The following is a 20,446-nucleotide window of genomic DNA, read 5'->3' on the forward strand; positions in this document are numbered from 1 at the left end:
AACACACAAACCTTTCCTCTCCTTCTTTGGGCTTTCATTTCTGAAGATTCCTTTGTCATAAATCTTAAATAAATGCATACACTCTTGTTATGCAAATCTTTTGTAATGATACCTTAAGATATTTCTGTACATTATAGTATAAATATAAATGGAACTTCAGATTTATATACTGGGTTAAGCTCATCATGGTTAAATCTTAGGGAAACACACACTGGTCCCTCATAGGTCTCTACTCTCACAAGACTACACCTCCAAGGAGTCACATTACTATGTCAATTAGTTGAGCGTACTGCTTCCCTAATATACCCCATGGTCTCGAATCTCTGCCTCCTTCTTAAAGCAGCCCTTTTCTACTTATTTGCCCAATAGATGCAATACTCTAACGAAATGAGACTGATTCTTGTATATGCACTGTGCCCACACATGTGTTTTCATCACTATTTGAAAACTGCACTTCTCAAATGCACAGTCTGCATTTGGAGAGAAGGAGAGAAGGCTTTGCTGTTGGACAGTGGTGCAGAATGTATATAAGAATAAATGTTCAGAACCGGAATTCGCTGCAGTGAAAAATCCTGCTTGTCAGCCTGCTAGAAAAGCAGCTTTTGGCTTTTTATAAATAGTAATTCCATTCCAATTGTAATGATACCTAATTTATATCCATCTTCCTTTCTGCAAGCGAAACTACCCTGGGAAAACTTGTAATGAAAACATTATTGATAAACTTGCAAAGCCGAGTTATTAAAAATGAGGATTTTAGAATCTGAAACGGGCACACAGCTGACGGTTTAAATGCAGTGGAGACAAACAATAAGTATTTATCACTAGAGGAACAAAAAAAGGCCTTCACGGAATTAATCTGAAGATTCACCGAAACAAAAGGTATTTAACAACAATCAAACCCATATGAGATAATGAAAGCTAATCACGATTTACAAAGTGTGGGGGGGGGGTTACAGGGGCGGGGAGATATTTCTGAGGAAGACAAAGAAATTTGAACTGGTCGTAGGTGATTAGAGGACCTGAACAGTGGGCCTTTAACTGAGAAACCTGGGAGGAAAAGAAGACAGCATTGATGACAATCACCACTGAAGGCCCTAGGACCGTGTCTTCAACAATGGTTGAAGACATTGAGAAAGTACTTACATTAGGTCTCAGTTTAGCTGCCAGGTCATAATACTTCTCCGCTGCTTCATTGAGGCTAGCTTGTCTGTCAAAGAAAAAATAAAATATAATTATTTATGTATTTTAAAACTGAAGCATGGAGGAGCAGCCTGACAGAAACTTAAAAGAATTACAACCACGTTGACTAAGCAGTAAGTTCCCATAAAAATAAACTTGAAATGAACTTACCATTATTTTAAAGTATTACAAAGGGTGACCTAGCATAACCCCATTGGTTAGGTATTGCTAATTTATATTTACATGTTTTTCATAGGAAAAAGTATTTTCCTCTTCAATATAACTCAAATAATACATTTAGATTCTCCAGTTACAAAATGACAACCCAGAAGAAAAGATTAAAACAAAAATCAATTGTCGATATTTAGCTAAGTTTATGTGCTACGTGTGCATGCAGATTCTCACAGAAGACAGAGGAAGATGTTAGATTCCTTGGAACTGGAGTTATGGCAGTTATGAGATGTAGGACATAGGTGCTGGGACCCTAAATTGGGTACCTTGCAAAGGCAATAAACCCTCAAAATCATCACCTCTTTAGCCCTTAAGTGTTTACTTTAAAAATAAACATAGTGAACATTTGTGAGACTTAAGAAATTATATATTCATTTTACACACATATATATACATGTATGTTAATACACATATATATTTATATATAAGACATAGAAACATAAAGAGAACTATGCAGGGAGAGAGTTGAGGATGAGATGGTAGTGCCAGGGATAAATAGAAACAAAATATGATGGTATATGTGTGAGAATATCATGAAACCAATTAGTTTATGCTAACTAAAATTAATAACATTTTAGAAACAAAGTAATTAAACTTTAGAGATGGCTCTAAAGTTTAGGAGCTTGCTGTGAAATAATGAGGACCCAAACTCAGGTTCCTAGAACCCACAACCCCTCATGGTAAGACAGTGCTTGTCTGTGGTCCCAGCATGGGAGGCAGGCACAGGAGGATGCTGCGTGCTTACTGGTCAGCCAGTCTAGCTTAGCAGTGAGTTCTGCTGTAGGTAAGAGACTCTGTTCCAAACACTGAGGTGGGGAGTGGTGTCTTTCTTGGGCTTCTGTCTGTGTGCACATGGGCACTTGCACATGCACACACGTGTGCATTCATATACACAGACTGCATGTGAGTATTTTTCTGTAGAAAGTTATTCTGTTATCTATTTCTTTCTCTTGGTCCCTTTATCTCTCTCTCTCTCTCTCTCTCTCTCTCTCTCTCTCTCTCTCTCTCTTTCTCTCTCTCTCTCTCTACACACACATGCACACACACACATGCATGTACAGGCACACATGCAAGCATACACACACAAGCTCATGCACAACACAGATCTCAGACTATTTCTCTCCTTGCATTCTGGTCACCAGTGAGGGCACATGACCTAATCTCAGAAAATTGGATGCTCGCACTTGATTTTTAATCCAGACAAAAACAAGATAAAATAAAGAAAAATGTAAAGAAAGAATAATGAAGGGATAGCCAGAATTCACTCACAATGGCACAAGAAATGAGGCTATGCCCAGGCCAGACTTTTCCCACAAACAATTACAATAATATAATGTTTTATCATAGTTTGTAGTCACTGGGTTTAGACTGTATTTTGATAATTAAAACCATAGAGATATCTTTTGGGGTTTGTACTGGTATTAAACCAGAGTCTTCCCCATGCTAGGCAGAAACTCTATCTAGCCCCAGAAGTGGATTCTTAGTCTCTTCTATAGCCAGAGATGGTTTTCTTGTTGGTAGTCAAGTCCAGAAGTAGCACAGCTATCTTATAGAAACGGAATTCACACTGAATCTAACAGATAAACTTGCTTGCTGCTCATCACCGAAGACTAGTCAGCTTTTCAGCAGGGTACACCAAACATCAGCTTGCCATCAAAACACAATGTTCTTTCTTTTTTCCTTTGATCATGCTGCTTCAGAAGACCTGCCAGATGGCAGATAACAAGATACAAGAAACGCTTGAATTGAGTTGTTATCTAGTAAAGACATATGTAGATTACAGATTTAAAGCTATGGGAAAATGCAAAGTTTAATTTTAATGACATAAAAACCATTAACAACAGGGCGACAATACCACTACCCGGCTATGTGGTCTGCTTTAAAAGGCAATGATGTTCTTAGGAAAAAGCGCAGTAGGTGAAAGGTTACAAGCGTTAAGATGGGTGTCTGGCGTCTCAGAACCCACATGAATGCCAGGTGGACATGCCAGTCTGTTTGTCACCCCAGGGAGCAAAGGCAGGAGGGGAGAAAGAGCTCCAGAAAAAGCTAGACTAGTCAAATTAGTTAGGTCTGAGTTCAAGTAAGATATCTTCCCTCAATATAGAGAAATCAACAGAGGAAGACACCCAGCTTTAGGCTCTAGCCTTCACGCATATGTACACACATGTACACCCTCATACACACCTGTGCCCACATACAGGCAACAAGCATGCATACATGTATATACATGAAGCACACACGCAGAAAAAAAGTGGGGAGGAATAGCATTCCCTTAAAGCTGTAATGTTAATACACTTTGGGGACAACAAGAAGACAGAGAAAAGGGAAACAATGAGAATCCATGAGTAAGTCTCTCAATTAGAGAACCACAGTCACGCTTTAAGAGAGAAAGCCAATCAGCCTCACTGATTAAATTGAATTTGCACTTTGGTCAAGACAAACAAAAGGCACAAAGACATACCCCATGCAGACATATAAATTATAGGAATAACTAAAGATAACATCTCTCTGGAGAATCAGGCCTATCTTGCTAATGTCTGAAGGAAAAACAAACAGAAACACTACTATGTTTAATGTTTAATGGAAGTTGTAAAGAAAGTAGAGAAAAAAAGAAAAACTCAAAACGCAAAATGAAAGGTTGAGCCAAGGCTCTGCTAGACTTTGGGCGTGTTACAATGTGTCACTGCAGTTTATAATCTCATAAATGTCAAAGTTCAGCCTCAGCATGTCAAGAAATGTACCCAAGTCTGGTCTGAAACAGTAAAACTTCCCTCACTAGGGTACTTAAAGAAGGTGCCCCTCACCAAATTACAGATTCGCTTTGGTTCAGATTCACTTGGAAATCTGAACCAGAATTCTTTAGGTCATGCCCTGGCAGGGTTTTCTCTGGAGGGATATAAAAAGCATGGAGGTAGCAAATGAGAGGAACTTGACAGGACGAGGAAGTAAGTCGCTCTAAAGTGAGATGAGACAGTAGATACCAAGTGTAGAAGTGTGACCCTTACTGTTCTTTACAACCTGCAATTCGTAAGGCAGGTACTGATCAAAGGAGAAACTGAGGTCTTCATTAGATAAAAATTGTTTCTAAGATATCAAGCAACTAATTTTCAAAACAATTCAGAGTTTTTTAAGTAATGGTATTTTTCAGCTTAGCTGTACGTAAATGTGAAACATTTCCCCGTAGGCTCATGTGTGTGACTACTTGGTTCCCTCCAGTGGAGCAGAAGGTTGAGGCACCTCGGGAGGAGGAGCCTTTCTGGAGGTGGGATGTCCTGGACATCACTATGACTGAAGAACTTATGTCAGTTTTCTGCTTCCACACCACAGATAGTGTGTTTGCCCAGCACAGTAAACTCCTGCCAGCCTATGCCTTCCCAGCCGTGATAGTTGGTAACTCTTCAAACTGCAAGTCAAAGGAAACTGCCTCCTTTGAGCTACTTTTGCTGGGCAGTCTATCACAATAAAAAAGTAACTAGTTCACTGGGTCAATGCTCAAAAAAAAAAAAAAAACTAAGAAGAACTAATTGAAGCTAGAATTATAACTGATAACATTCTAAAGGAAATGAAAAAACAGGATTTATTATACATCATATGCATACAAAGTTAATTTCCACCATAGAACTTTGCTTTGATTATTAAAAAGTCTTTTTTTTATTACTGATCAGAAAGTATTTATGACACTACATGGAAAACCAGGGGAAGAATATGTCAGTTCTAGGCACAGAATATTCTTGGTTTATTTTCTGGACAAGAAAGAAAACTCATGAGGAAGTGTTCAAAGCCCATTTTGTTGTACAGTTATATTTTATACTTCCCTCTGAAAGAGAACTCCTTGGAATTCTAATCAAGTCCTAATTGCAAAAATGACAAAATCATTATCCAGTTTTTAAAAGGTGAAAAAAATGAACAGGACTCTGCTCTGTGATTTGGGGAATTTATTAAATACTGCCAGGCACCTCCAGAGTAAAACTGATAGGGATGGGGTGTAAGACTTGAATCCCTGGACTGTTAATACACACCCATTTAAAGTAGCTGAAAATACGTATTTTTCCTACATGCTTAAGGTCATTTCATTCATTATGTCCTTAATGTGACAAAAGTATACAAATTCTATCCAGTAATTTATCTAATATGTATAATGCCATGAGGTAATTGCTATTATTAGCAATAATATAAACATAAGGAAAATTAAAAAAAAAATAGTACCAGATACTTAATTTCTGATCTTTATTTTTAGGGGATCATAGTTAGATATGATAACCATAAAATCTCACAAGTTTTCCCACAAGTAAACTTTACTCAAAGAGTAAAGTCTCCCAGGCCGGATGCAGACAGCCTTTCCTTCTGGCTACAGCACACTCTACATAGCCAATAATGATGTGGATGAGAAGCAAGAAGATCACTCATCCAGATGGACATCTCCCTCGTCTAAAATCAGCAGTGTGTTAAGACATGTGACTGGACAGTAAAGGAATAACTAAACTAACAGCAGACACAATGAAGGGGAAATTCAGACGGAGGCCCCCCTACTCATTAACAATATCTAGTCATCATATACATTGAGCATCCCCTACCCTCTACACCACCTCTCCCCCATAGGGCCAAAAATGTTAAAGGACTAGAAGAAAATGTAGGTGTTCCCTATTAACTAGACTATTGAGTAACTGAATTTTCAAAAAATGATCAGCTAAAGTGATTATTTTTTGACTTTGGAATAATTTTTCTGTCATCAGTGAGACTCTAGCAGAGTAATAATAGACAGCACAAAGGTCATGAAGTTCATAATTTGCATACTGCAGAATTCCATTATATATAATACTATAAAACATCAGTAAAAATACATATACATTTTATATAATTAATTTCTATCTCTGATGTTACTTTGTGATAAAAATATATTTTGAAACAGGTTAAAGACCATTAGTCATAAAATGATATGTAAAAAAGATAAGGTAATCACAATTATATAGTTGTGAATTTAAAAAAATAACTTAATATGCTTACTTCCCACTACCTCATATTAAATATATTCCAAAGGATCACCTGAGAATTTTTTTTAAAAACTAGAGGCATCTTTGCCCATGTAACATAAATGTATATGGAAATAATAGCTTGGCTTTGCAGATTCTTGTCTATCATGACCAGATGCTTGCCTGTAAGCCACTCAAAAAAGAACTAGCTACACTCTAATTCCAATCTATCTATAAGTTGTATAGAAGGAAAGGAAATAAAACTGAAACAGAAGACACACACACACACACACACACACACGTATGGAACATCTTCAAATAGCAAAACCAGAATCTCACACATGTAAACAATGGGACATAAAATCTGAAATAAATCACTTATAAACTCCTTAGAGAAGAACTCTGTCAAGACATCAAAAAGTTATAATACCTATAAATCTTTGTCTGCATTTTAAAAAAGAGAGCAGAAAAGAGGAAATGTATCAAGTAAAGAGACTATATGTGTTTTTAAAACTGACATAAATTAATTGTTTTGCATTTACTTAATTTAGTGTGTGTATATGCTCACAGACACACACGTGTGCACATTGAAGGACAACTTGAGGGAGACCATTCTTTCCTGTTGTGTGGGTCCTAGGGAAGGGACTCAGCTCCTCATCTTAGGCATCAAGAGTCTTTGCCTGCTGAGCCACCCTACCATAGCGCTCAGGATGTAATTTTAGAAATAATCCCCATGGGTCACACATCTTATCATGTCCCATAAACTTTCGAGTCCATTTTTTTCATGGTCTCAGATCCTTCAGGGACTGCTAAAGACATACTCAAGCCTGGATATAGGAGGAGTAGATGATGTTTTATATTGAAAATTTACAAGGGAGGGACTGGTTGATAGTGAACCATTATGTTCATACACAGTAAATTATCGCCTATGTTCTTGATGGAATTCAGGCAGGGGAGAAGTTACTGGGAGAATGAGTGAGGAGATAAGGAGAAGGACAAATCGCCCATAGTAGTGATTGATGAATCAATGTTGTAAGCATCACCTGGAACTTGTTAAAACTGTAAAATGTCAGGGACCAGTCAAACCCACTAGATCAGAACATGTATTTTCTCAAGGACGCTGGGTGACTTCTTCACTCACTAATATCAGAGAGGCATTGAGTTGAAAGGTACCCACCACCATCAACTTCATCTGCCAAATGTTTAAAGACCTTACAACCCATACCAATATGAAATAAACAAGATTCTACTGAGAAAACGATTGGGTGGCACAAGCCTGTTTCCAGTACAGGTAGCTGCATGCAAGAGAATCGGGAGCTCATAGTCAGATTCTGATACTCAGAGAATTGAAGGCCAACCTGCATGTAGCTGCAAGAGGAACTACCTCAAAACATTGCTAAATCTGTAATTTGAAAGTGCCGTGAACCTTTCAATGTTCTTGTTCCATAAAAAAAAAATAATAATTAATGGAGCAACCGCACAACCTAGACATCCTTGAAGGAATAATTAAAGTGTTTTCCTTCAGATAACAAACAAAACCTCTACATGTTTATGCTCTTTCTACACATTAGTACCTAGAACCTGTGCAGGTCTTCCATATACTTTAAACGAATCTGACATCAATTAAAATGTTCAAAGCATCACAAATGCAATCAAAAGGAGCTAGGATGCCTTCGTTGGTCACTATTCTCTAAACAAACCAGTATAGTACAAAACACACCACCACACTCAAATTCTGCCTGTAGATATCAGAGTTCATGGATGCCAAACAAAAAATATTGAAGACTAACTTTATACACACACACACACACATACAAACACACACACACACACACAGAGAGAGAGAGAGAGAGACCTTGAAATTGTTTTGCTTTCACGCAAGAATTTAAATTTTGTGTCACCTCCAGTAGAACTAATAAAGAAGTTGTTCCCTCAAAATTCTATATTTGTATAGGATACAATCATTTAATACTGTGCTGTTTGAGCAGAAAAAAATTGCAGTAGAATGATTCTGCTCATATATTCATTCTGTTCTGGAAATTAGAAAAGCAATGGGAATCAGGTGGTATGACAGTTGTACATTTCTCACTGCATTGGAAGCTTGTACCCTTATACCTGAGAAAAGAAAAAAAACCAGCATATTTCCCTAAGTCGTGTGACTGAAGACAGACATGGTCCATGGTAGCATTTTTAGAAGTTTAATATTCCATCGATACAAAGTTGGATTAATCTCCACAAGGAAGTCATAAACACACTTTCCAAGATTTACCATAAAAGAATGCATTTTAACACCCCATAGAGGCGTTATCATTTAAGATTTATATATGTGACAATCTACCACCTTCTATAAGACTTTCTTCTTTAGTAAGCATCATAGCTTCTGGGTAGTCACATAGTTATAAAGATGAAGGGCGCCTGTGATAATGAAAAGACGTTTATATGTAGCCAGACCACACTGCATTCAGATTTCATCTTTGCCAACTCTGAGAAATCATGATGGAACCCTTAGGGCTGCAGCTATAAGAATATCACTGCACCCTCTGCAGATGTGCAGGGAGAAACAGGAGGGTGTCCGGTATGCATGCACAACACAGTGCCAAGAAGGCAGGAGACAGTGGAATCAACACCGCCTTTAGCCCTCGTCAAGTAAGTTCACTAAGGGAAAGGAAACAAAACTCTCATACCAAAGCCTACGAGCCAGGTGAAATGTGTTTTTCTTGCCTTTTAACTTCTTCTCAGATACCAAATAAATTCATACTCTCATTCCAACTTCCAGTTCTGGGGCAGTTTGGGAGTGGTGCGGAGAACTGAATACATCCCTTCCTACAAAATGTTTTCAACAGAATGGTTGATTCAATTGTTTCCTCTCACAAAACTATGTAGACCCGATTTCACTGAGTTCAAACATGTTCGGTGCCTTTGATATTTCCCTTTGATGATAATCAATCTGCTTTAAAAACAACAGAAAAGAAAAGGTTTCATCTGGAAGCATCTATTATTTTTTAGGTCTTATTTGAAGTCCTAAAAGTGTCGCCATGCATTGTCAATGTTCATTACGCGAGACTGAGCACTTAGGATCGCCGTCTGTAAACAGAGTCGGCAATTAGTCACAATGTGGATTCTATGGTCCCGAGCAAGAAGCAAGAGACCCAGACTTCTTTCATCTCCTAACTTTCTTTTTAGCATAGGACTCAGGTTTCACCAATAAGATGCAGTCTCAAGAAAATGGAATTCCAGACTCAGGACAACGGGAGGACACTGAGACCCAGATTCTCTGCTCTTCCTGCTCTGAGCAATGGTGGCACAGGGCGTGCATAGTAAGATTTGCTGAGCCCAAAGGCAGACAGGGTCATCAAGTGTTATTCCCACCTAGGAAGCATAGTGCTTACCAAACACAATGCTCCAGAGGAATGGCTTGATTTCAAAACCAGCTTAGAATTTCTTAGGATACTTCATATACCAAATGACATTAGACAAACTATTGATTAATTATGACATATTTTGTTCAAAGTGTATTCAAGGGGCAACCAAAAACATTTATGTGTACTTTCAAAACATCCCTAATAGTCTTAGATACTACAAAGGGGTCACAAATCTGTTTGTACCGCAAGCATTTGTGATGGCTATCCTTGGTTGTCAACTAGACCACATCTGGAATTAACTACAATCCAAGAGGCTGGGAACATCTGCAAGGGGTTATTTCTTAATTAAATCATTTGAATTGGAAAGCCCACTTTTAATCCAGATCTTCAGAGGTGGGAAAATCCACCTTTAATCTGGACGACACCTTCTATTAGCAGCCTATATAAAGGGCATGGAAGATGCGAGCACCTTCTCTTCGCCTGCCTGCTTGCTCTGGCAGGCAAGTCCATTCCTTCACTGGAATTAGAGCCTACTTCTTTGGGATTTTTTTGTACACTGAAGACAAGCTGAGATATCCAAACTTCTGGACTGAACAACTACTGGATTCTTGGATTTTTCCTTTGGTAGACAGTCATTATTAAACCTACTGGACCACAGCCTAGAAGCCAACTACTAAGTACTGTGTGTGTGTGTGTGCGTGTGTACGTATGTGTGTGTGTGTGTGCGTGTGTACGTATGTGTGTGTGTGTGTACACTTCTGTTCTTCTAGAGAACCTCAGCTGATACACAACAAATACTTGCATTTCATTGAGTTGAAAAGCAGAAAACTACATAAAATATTTCCAGAAATTGCTACCCATTGAGTGCAATATATTTAGACTGCTAAAGTCTTACTTGTAGTCTGTTCAAGAGGATGCAAGAGCCTTAATGGTTTAACAATGTATCTCTTCAAGACATCAATAGTGCTGACTACCGAGCCAGTCTGAGTATTTTATGTATCTTAAATATTTGATAACTGTTCACATGGTCAAATACATTAAAAGATATCCCCGTGTCACACTCAGTAATGCTTATTATAATAGCAGAAACATAGAAACATATTTTATTAATTGATATGATGTTGGTTTTGGGGGACATTCAAGTAGACAGTTATTAAATTTACATTTACAGTTCTCCTTCTGCAGTAATTTTTGAAGGGAAGACGAAAGGCAGGTAGAAGTATCTTGATAATTTTCTGGGCCCTGAGAGCTCATCTTCCCTGCTCAATGAACACATAGATTATAATGAATGAAGTAGCTCTTATTAATTTTTTAGCTGGCTAGGCAGTATGATTCATTTTAAAAGTGCAGTCTATGGTGGTGCAGTGGGGAAATTAATATAATGAATTGCTTTCCTCAAGCCAGAGCATCATTCGCAGACGATACAGAAACAAGGGCTTACCTGAGCATGTGAGCAGCATTGAAGACGACGTCAAACTCGGTGCTGTCGAGCTCGGCTGCTTTCTTTGCCATCTCAGCGGCTTCTGTGAGGCGAGATTCTTCCAGAAGAAACTGACCTGCCAAGGAAAGTAAGCAAGCTCTGTTAGAAACGGGGGGTAACGGCCTACAATAATAAATAAGCGGTGGAAACAGTGATCTGCAGCCAATATTTAACATTTGCTCTTTCTTTAGTCATATTTTATATGCCTTTCCCATAATTACAGGATATCATAAAGATTCTAGATTTCTGTGTGCACAAAGTATTTTTCTTAAAGAGGAATCTTCTATACTCTACTCAAGCAGGAAAAAAAAAAAAAACAAAGTTAAAGAAATACAGTAAGCGCAAGCTGCGTCTATTTTCACTGTTAGGACTTTGAATAACACTCATTCCTGATACATTCAAGCAAACATGTGTACCCATTCTCAGGTAATCACTTTTTCTCTTTGCTGAAATTACTGCAAAGACACAGAAAGGTAGATTTGGCAGTAACCCACTCTGAATTACACTCTGCAATAAATGTGGGATAAGTAATAACAAGCTCGAATTTTTGAGCCTATTGCAGATCAGCTTTGCGAGGATAAGATTGTTTCAGCTAGTGCCATCCAATTCTCTAAAACTGCGACTTAAGAGTGATGTGATATCCTACAAACTCCCTATACCAGCAAAAATAACACGTAAAAATAGGTTAACATTTAAGCCTATAGATATGTGAAGAGGGGTTTCTTGAAAGATGACGATTTATTAACTGAAATACTAATTTAAGCATGGTTTCATAGAGAGTAAAGTTAAGATCAAATCAGAAGGGGATGGAGCTGGGTTGAAGCCACCATGCACCGGCAGGCTTAGGAGTTGATGTAGTAGCCTTCATTTGTTGTTGGGAGTTACCTGTTTTACTTGGAGATCAACATTTCAAAATCAAGAACTAATTATAGAAATGATTAGAAAGTCAAGAAACTCCAATTAAAAAAAAACAGAAAAATGCTTAAAAGGAGCAATGCTGGGGTAGCTGTTGGAAAAGTCTGCTGTCAAGTGTTTAATAGTCACCACTGCCTTTAACCTAAAATCCCTGCCCATGAAACAAAAAAAAAAAATGAGAACTAAGATTTAAGAAATTATAATGATTAACAGCCACTGCCTGGCTGAAGAAAGTTGAAAGGACAATGACAAAAAACAGAATACATTTTATGTAATGATAAATCTAGTTGCTTGCTGTGGTGGTTGGATGCTTGTGTTTCTCAGCACTTGGGAGGCTGAGGCAGGAGGATCATTAATTTGAGGTTACATGGCAAGACCATGTTTCAAAATCGTTACAGAGAAAGTTCTGAGAATTATACATAGAAAACACAGTTCTCAAGAGTTTCCTGCAAATACTAACTATATGGAGAGAAAGAAGACAGGAGATTTAAAGAATATAGTTTAAAAAATACAAAACAATGAAATAATCTTCAGATGATGAACAATATCTCCTCGTGTATGGTTTTATGAAAGAATCAGGCTAAATATCTTTCAGTTAGTTATGGGTATGAGAGTCTGACGGCTCTGTGGTTAAGAGCACAGCTTGCTCTTCTGAAGGTCCTGATTTCAATTCCCAGCAACCACATGGTGGCTCACAACCATCTGTAATGAGATCTGGTGCCCTCTTGAGGAAGAGACCTGGTCAGTCCTCATCAACTTAGAACATGAAATCCAAAATGGACAAGTTCAAAAGAACCATCATATATGGGCTGCCCATGCAATGCTTCAGCATTACCAGGTCATAAAAGAAAAACATATTGTTATCAACCTCAATATTATATTCAATTAAAAAGTGCATGTGCATATTTATCATTAATGTACAATTTAAACAAAGTTCAAGGTAGAGAACTGCTCAGTTTTGTTTTTTTTTTCCAATCAACTCTGAAGCATAGCCTGGATTAAGAGTTAAGAAACCACAATTCACGAACGAGGAAGGCTTTTGTTTTACAGTTGGAAGAGGGAATAAGAGGAAATACATTATCCCCGCTTGGAAAACAGAAAGGAAAGAGACACAGAAAGATTTACAGTCAGATATAAAAAACAGTGAAATTCAGCAACACATAGGGCTCAGTTTATACACCATGCCGTAGAAAAAGCCTTTCAAGCTTTGACATGGACACACATATTGTTAACATACAACAACAAAATATCTAAACATACTATTATGTGAACTCAGATATGCTTTTTTATTGTCATGTAATAATATTCATTTTCAAATTATTTTTGTCATACAATTTGTACTTTTCAAACTGTTTGCAAAGTCCGTAAGCTAAGAAAAATGCATACTCTTAGCCATATAGATAAATAGTCAAAATTCTCATTTGAACATTTTATGCTAGGATATATTTGTATTACTATTCAAAAATAGTATCGTAACATATTAGCTATGTATTTCTATAATTCTGCCTCCACAGGCCACGAGTCCCCAAAGTCCACCACTAGCATTCTAATAATATTAAAGTATAAATTATTAAATGTAAATAATTGGTATTTTCAACTTAATTTGAATACCTGAGACAAAACTGAACAAAATTAGGCTGATATGTGACACCAAGATCACTTCTTTGGGATACTGCCCAGAATTGATGGGAAATTTCATAGTAAACCTTACAAACACAGAACCATCACAAAAGGGGAAATAAAGTCAAAGCAGCTTTCTTTCAACTAATTAGCCAAACAATCTCAAATGACATGTTGCTTGGGCGTTCACAAAAGTAAAATTCTTTAGTATCACTTCTGGATCCTTTACCACCTATCACTACTCACACTGTGAGCTTTAACTATTACATTTACTACCAAACTAAGGATTGAACCCTCCCAACTGCTTCAGCTGCCCATATGGTGATCCCTCATGTCAGTCATTTATTCCCCCGGGAGCATCCCACTTCCAAGTTTCCTTCACTGCTAAGGCTACCGCACATCAACTTCTAGTTCTCTTTTGCTTACCCACTGTACCTCCATTTCTTCTATTTTTGTGTCCTAAATATGCTTTTCTCATTGAAAGCCTTCGCTGACAAGTTTCCAATAGTTGCCGGAATTTCTTCTGATTTATATGCACTATAATCTAATTTCCCATCAAAACCAAGGCATTTCAAAGAGTATAAGAGACTGATATTAATTATACTGGGACAAGGGCGAGCGCCAGAATTGTCCTCATATGGCTGCTTCAGTTCCGAGGGGAGAGGATATCCCAACCCTGTCACCTTCATCACAACTGGGAAGTGAAGGATTAACCAAATAGCTAGCGCCCAGGATCCCTGCCAGAGGATTGATGGTAACAGCAGGAGATACATAGTGGCTTTTCCCTGAAGAAGTTCTTGAGTCCACCAGTGTGGTTACTGGAACTCAGACTGAGAGAACAGTCACTATATGATGTATGTATGTATGTATATATATATAGAACCAGCCTGCCAAAGAGGGGCAAGAAAAAGGGGAAGGCGGTCATTTCAATATATCTATCCACTGTGGCAAATTCTAGAAAGATTGGGAAGTTTAGATTGCTACTGATTTCTAGCTTAGTGCATCACCATCCTATCCCCGACTGTTTCCCATGTAGGAATCTGAGAAAGACTTTGGAATCTGCATTGCTAACAGGACTGTAATTGATGCTGATGCTGCTAGGCCATGCCCATACTTTGCGCATACTTTGTGTTATGGTGAAACAAAATGTTTTCCATCATACGATTGATTCCAACTGTATATAGGATTAGCTTGCAGATAGCCTGAGCTAGGCTGAAAATAACCTACATCTAGCAATAATCCCTATATTGTGGGACATAATAACCAGCTCTCACATACAGACACAGACAGAAAGATACACATGTATGAATGGAATCGTCAATAATGGTACGTTTACTCTCGATGATAACAAATGCAAGAACAGACTCCAGGAAATCGTTTCGTGCCTACCACTTTTTTTACTTCTTTGGTTTGTAAGTTGTCTGACCAAGGTGAATTATCTTCATTTTACATCATTGTCTCAAATCAAAGGAAAAGGGAGCAGAGAAGGAAATGAAAAACCAACTTGAGAAATTACAAGGGAAAAAAAAAAACACTGTGTATGGAGAAAACAGAAGATGATTAAACAGCGGATGCATTCTCGAGAGATCCTGAGACCGAGAGTATAAGTTACCGCACGGGCTAATATAAGATGGAAGCAAGCGATTGCCCAAGTCTCAGAGCTCTCCGTGTAGGAACTGAACAATTTCCTCTTTGAACATTTTTCTCACATGCTGAACCATTTAAACTACTTGGTGGATTTGACCAGATTTTTAATATGACAAGCTTATGAAGATCAATCCTTCATTAATTCCTGGATTTAAAAAGCTCCGCCTGTGAAGTAGAAATCGGTTAAAAAAAAATGAAAGCATTGAGGATCAATGCTTCTTTGTATAACTTTCACATACAGACTCCCTAAATTAATCGGAACTGGCACTGCTTGCTAAAACACCACAAAAAATTCACTCTTAAGATCATTTCAACTCAGCTGAAGACCCACAAAAATATGTACGAGGTATGATGATGATGAAGACAATATAGCTTGCAAGGATTTTTATTTACTAAACTAAGTCATAGCATTTACAGTAAAATAGGTGTTCATTGAAAAAGGCATATGATCCTTGGAATAGACTCAGAATCATCTAATCCTTACTGATACCACCGTGTATCAAAGCATGATCTCATTATGAATTACTGTACTAACCTCTTAAGTGGCCCCCATTACTCTAAAGAGAATCCCTCAAGCAGTAGTCAGAGCAGTATTGATGAATTGTATCATTTCATGGCTGACCAGGAAATCCTGAAGTTGGTCTATACAAGTTAATACCATTTCTACCCTCTCTTGCCTTCCTGTTCATTTAACACCCCAGGAGAATAATGGTTTATGCTCCAGAATATTTTCTATGTCATTTCCTCTACCAAAATCCTATTCCCTTTTGTGTATACCCTTGGCTCACCTTCTTAACTCCTGGAAGAGTATTGAAACAAATGCATGTTCAATGACAGGACCAAATGAACTAATGACAGGCCTTTGTGGCTACTGCTTTGTCTTCAATAATAGTTTTGAAGGCATAGTTATGGTAAACGGCCACAAAACCTGGGCATGTCACAAGAGTAATAGTGATGGGACCATGAATATTATGTCTTGAACTGACATAATTGGATGTGGTGTCATGGTTTGTGACCTCTGAATTTTCTTTAGAACACAACAAAATAGTCCAAACTTGATTATCTCTTGAAAGCCAAAACAGTTTAAACTAGCAGTATATTTCACATTAAATGCTCTATTATAGGAAAAAAATTTGATAATCTGGGAACAGAAAAAAAAAAACACAAAATAGTATCTCTTGTAGGTTTATCCAAGGCATCTACATTATCCTTGCTGCACATAAGATACATAGCTATACTTGGAGAGGCTCCTCAAAGGTAAATGAAATCTTAGATTTTGAAGCAATTCTCATCTACTAGAGGAGGGAGGAGAATGTACAGACAGTTCAACACACAAATAGGAAGAAATGGGTGCAAAGCTGCTGGGTTAAATTCATTATCTTTGATAAAGAGCAAAGGGCAGAGGTAATAATATCATTGGCTGATTTCACCAAGAGAAGACAGTGTTGCCAGCAGTATCCAGAGTGTGATAAAACAGGACCACCGCTCCAGTGGCACCATGTGCACCTCAGGACTTTTTCTAAAGAATTCAGAGGATGGGGAAACCGGGAGAACAGGTGGAACTATTCAGGTTCACTGAATTTGCTGACATCTAGTGGCAGGAAGATGAGTGGGCAGAGTGAACTGAGGCAAGTAAGTCTCCCATGGGGGTGGTTCCATGGTAAAGGAAAGAAAGGCAGTTCTCCTGGGAGAGGGTTGATGCTGGTGCAGTGGTTAGGATTTAGATTAGCTGTCCTAAGGAGAAGCGGTTGCGCATGATGCTCATAGTGCCTGTTAACTGAACGCATCGAAAATATGGAGACTTTTCTCTCTTTGAGCCTTGCTGCATATCTTTGTGAGCTAAGAGTTACCCTTCCATTTAATGCTGTGTCTCTTTAAAACCAACTCAACTGTTCTAGCCTTCTCTCTGCTATCTGTTCACTTTGTTTTTTTTTTTTTTTATGTTCCTGGCAGCTTAACAAAAGCACCGTTTACAGAAGTAATGTGATGAATGAGCCATAGTCGCTGGCAAGGAGACCACGTAGGTCAGGTAACAAGGAAAAGATGCCCAGGAGAACAATCTGGACATCATATCATGAGGTTGAGAGGCCCTAGATTTGTCCCTAGGTGAACACGAGGCCAGGCATCCATCCTTAATTGGACATGTAACAAGGAAAGTGTCCAGTGCAAAAGCGATTAGAGAATTGGCCAGCCAGGGTCCTGGGCTCCATTGGAAAAGAGGTCAGGAAGGTGAACTACATAGCCATATTAATGTCTCCCAAGATGCTTTCCAAAAGGGTTACGGCATGACCAAAGGCTAGTCACGTCGTTACGGCCGTCTGGTGGGAAATGGGGATCAGAGTGGCATAAGAGATAGTGGAGTTGAGAAAGACGGGAAACGACAAGGGAGACGAAAGGGACAGTGAGAGCCCCATCCTGTTTAAATGATTAATAGATTCGATGGGGATTGAGTGAGACAAAAAAAAGAAAAATGAAATAGGAACAAAAAGTAGAGGTCCATGAAGAGCTTTTTCGACAATCTGCCATATTTTATCTTCAAAAGGCCAACACTGGACAAGGGCCTAGCTTAATCAGTGAATACCTCAGTGGGAAGCCTCATTTTGTTAAAAAATACTGCATATTACACAAGGGAGCCAGACAGAAAGAATTCGGGAGGACAAAAGGATCCGAAGGCACCTTCTTTAGCCGCCAAGGAAGTGATTATACAAGTCACTTGTCCAGAAAATCCTACTTTTTACACTGTAGGAGTAAGTATCCATTGTTAGGACCTGTTGAGGAGGTTACACGCTACTGGCTTTATGATAGAATAAGTAAATCCTTATAACCAACCAGTAAAAACTAGAACAGAATCAGGTGTAGTGGCGCAAGCCTTTAATCCCACTCAGGAGGAAGAAGCAGATGGACCTCTGATTTCAAAGCTATTCTGTTCTACAAAGTGAGGTCCAGGACAGCCAGGGGTCCACAGAAAGACTACATCTTGATAAAACCACAACAATGAAAACTAACAGCAAAAAGTAAAAACCAGAAAAGAGTTCAGAATAGGCTGGACCAAGTTCATGAAGATCATCCTTAGGCTGCTACTGAATCTCACACCAAAATCCTTCTCTGTTTACTGTCCCAAATCCATTGCTCTTCTTGCTTCTCCATCCAATGCTTATTTTACTTTTCTAGTTGCTTAAATCCCATATGAGGTCACATTCAAAGGGATTTGCATACACACTGCTTAATTCCACCCCTTAGCAAAGCTTGACCTGATAAAGCCTTTAAATTATACAAAATCACAACGGATCACCCCACAAAGGGGAAATGGAAGTAAATATGAAGAAAAGGAAACACAAAACTAACTGAAGTATGGTCTAGACTTCCTCACTGATTCATGTGTTGGGTAAGGTTGACTGACCCTGTATGTGCTGCTGTGGACAGGGCTGAATCTCCAGCTAGGACACAAATGCCTATAGTCAAGACTCGAACCCAGTAATTTTATTATGTTAGTAAAACATGGGAGGTGGTATATGTTGTGAATTCCTTGGTAGTCTAGTTTTCTTTTCCTTCCTTCCTTCCTTCCTTCCTTCCTTCCTTCCTTCCTTCCTTCCTTCCTTCCTTCCTTCCTTCCTTCTTTTCTCTCTCTCTCTCTCTCTCTCTCTCTCTCTCTCTCTCTCTCTCTCTCTCTCTCTCTCCTTCCTTCTTTCTCACTTTCTCTCTTTTCTTTGAGCCTGTTCTGGAACTAGCTCTTGTAGACCAGGCTGGCCTCCAACTCAAAGAGATCCACCTGCCTCTGCCTCCTAAGTGCTGGGATTAAAGGCATGCACCACCAACACCTGGCTTCTGGTTTGCTTTTTTGTTCAAGGAGAAATGCTGCTGAATGGCTCATATTTTCATGAGCCTGCTTCCTTATACATCCCAGGATCACATTTCCAGGGACAGTAACATGCATGATGTGTGATACAGTAATTACATGGATATTTTTGGAGTAGTTTGTCCTGAGATATTCCTATGTAGGATCTCCCTGAATTCCCCCCAAAGCCATATACAGCATGGAGCTGGTTCTGCCTACTTAACAGAATGAGGAACTGAAGTCACTAACCATTGTGGAAATTACTTCAGAGGACTTCACTGCCACATCCACATCAATCATTGATCAAGAAAATGCCCCACAAGCCTACTTCCAGATCATTCCAATGGAGTGTTTTCTTAACTGAGGTTTCATTTCTCAAACAACTCTACTTTGTGTCAGGTTGACAAACATCTAAGCAACACACTAAAAAAAAAGTACTGTGAATATTTATATAGCTATTGTATTTGATAAACAAAGAGTACATATGATACTAATTAAATACATATCTGATGAATTCGTCATGTAAACAGCACATAAATGAGAATCCATGTAAGAGTCTTCCTGTATTTCTAAATGTTATAAAGTAGTTTACATTCTATCTCAAATAAATACTTATGAATAAATACGTATAACTGCTTGTTGCAATTTTTCTGGTATCTTTTCTACATCATCTGAGGGAAACAGAGAAAGTTGGTTGTCATTTTGTATACTATTACATTATATGTATGCTTCAGAAAAGGAGCACAGCTATTATAGAAAATTGAAAAATTTTAAATTAAAAGGGATATTATGAAGAAATCTATGTGGGGCGCCTGACTCAAGCCTGTTTTCTTCTTGGTGTCCTGTCTCTTGATTCCTCTCCTCGTCCATATTCTGCAGGTTCTCTCTCGACTGTGACGACCACAAGGTATGGACCCCTTTCCCTGCTGCCTATGATAACACAGTAAGGAGACCACCACAGTTTTCTCTTTGTTCATAATCTCAGCCTTCTGTGTGCATGTATCGTGATCAGGCACCTTGTAATTCCAGTCCTCCCCTATAAACATCTCTAACCCTACTCTAGAAGAGACAGAGTAAAATTTGGTTTTGGGGACTGATGTCATCTTTAAATGCCATCCTACTCTATCAGCCTGCTCTTATGAGAGTTTCCCATATTGGCGTAGGAGGCGATGACATTGCATTTGGCACAGGTAGCACTGCAATGTGT

The 20,446-nt window shown here is 38.5% G+C and overlaps 1 protein-coding gene across 3 annotated transcripts in view; it reads right to left on the reverse strand.

Annotated features, from left to right (window-relative positions):
- The window catches only part of Tmtc2 (transmembrane O-mannosyltransferase targeting cadherins 2), a 392,468-nt gene that overhangs the window by 77,833 nt on the left and 294,189 nt on the right, over nt 1-20,446 (reverse strand). For all 3 annotated transcript variants that reach the window (XR_007590635.1, XM_050135588.1, XM_050135589.1), the window contains exons 10-11: nt 11,184-11,298; nt 1,144-1,207 (exon numbers count right to left, since the gene is read on the reverse strand). Coding sequence is in view for 2 of the 3 variants with exons in the window: in XM_050135588.1 (XP_049991545.1) it covers nt 1,144-1,207; nt 11,184-11,298 (179 nt within the window). In the remaining variant the exon portion in view is untranslated. The remainder of the gene's footprint in view (nt 1-1,143; nt 1,208-11,183; nt 11,299-20,446) is intronic.

Source organism: Alexandromys fortis, unplaced genomic scaffold, assembly GCF_014885135.2.
Source record: "Alexandromys fortis isolate MF-2015 unplaced genomic scaffold, M_Fortis_MF-2015_v1.1 scaffold_24, whole genome shotgun sequence".
NCBI lineage: Eukaryota > Metazoa > Chordata > Mammalia > Rodentia > Cricetidae > Alexandromys > Alexandromys fortis.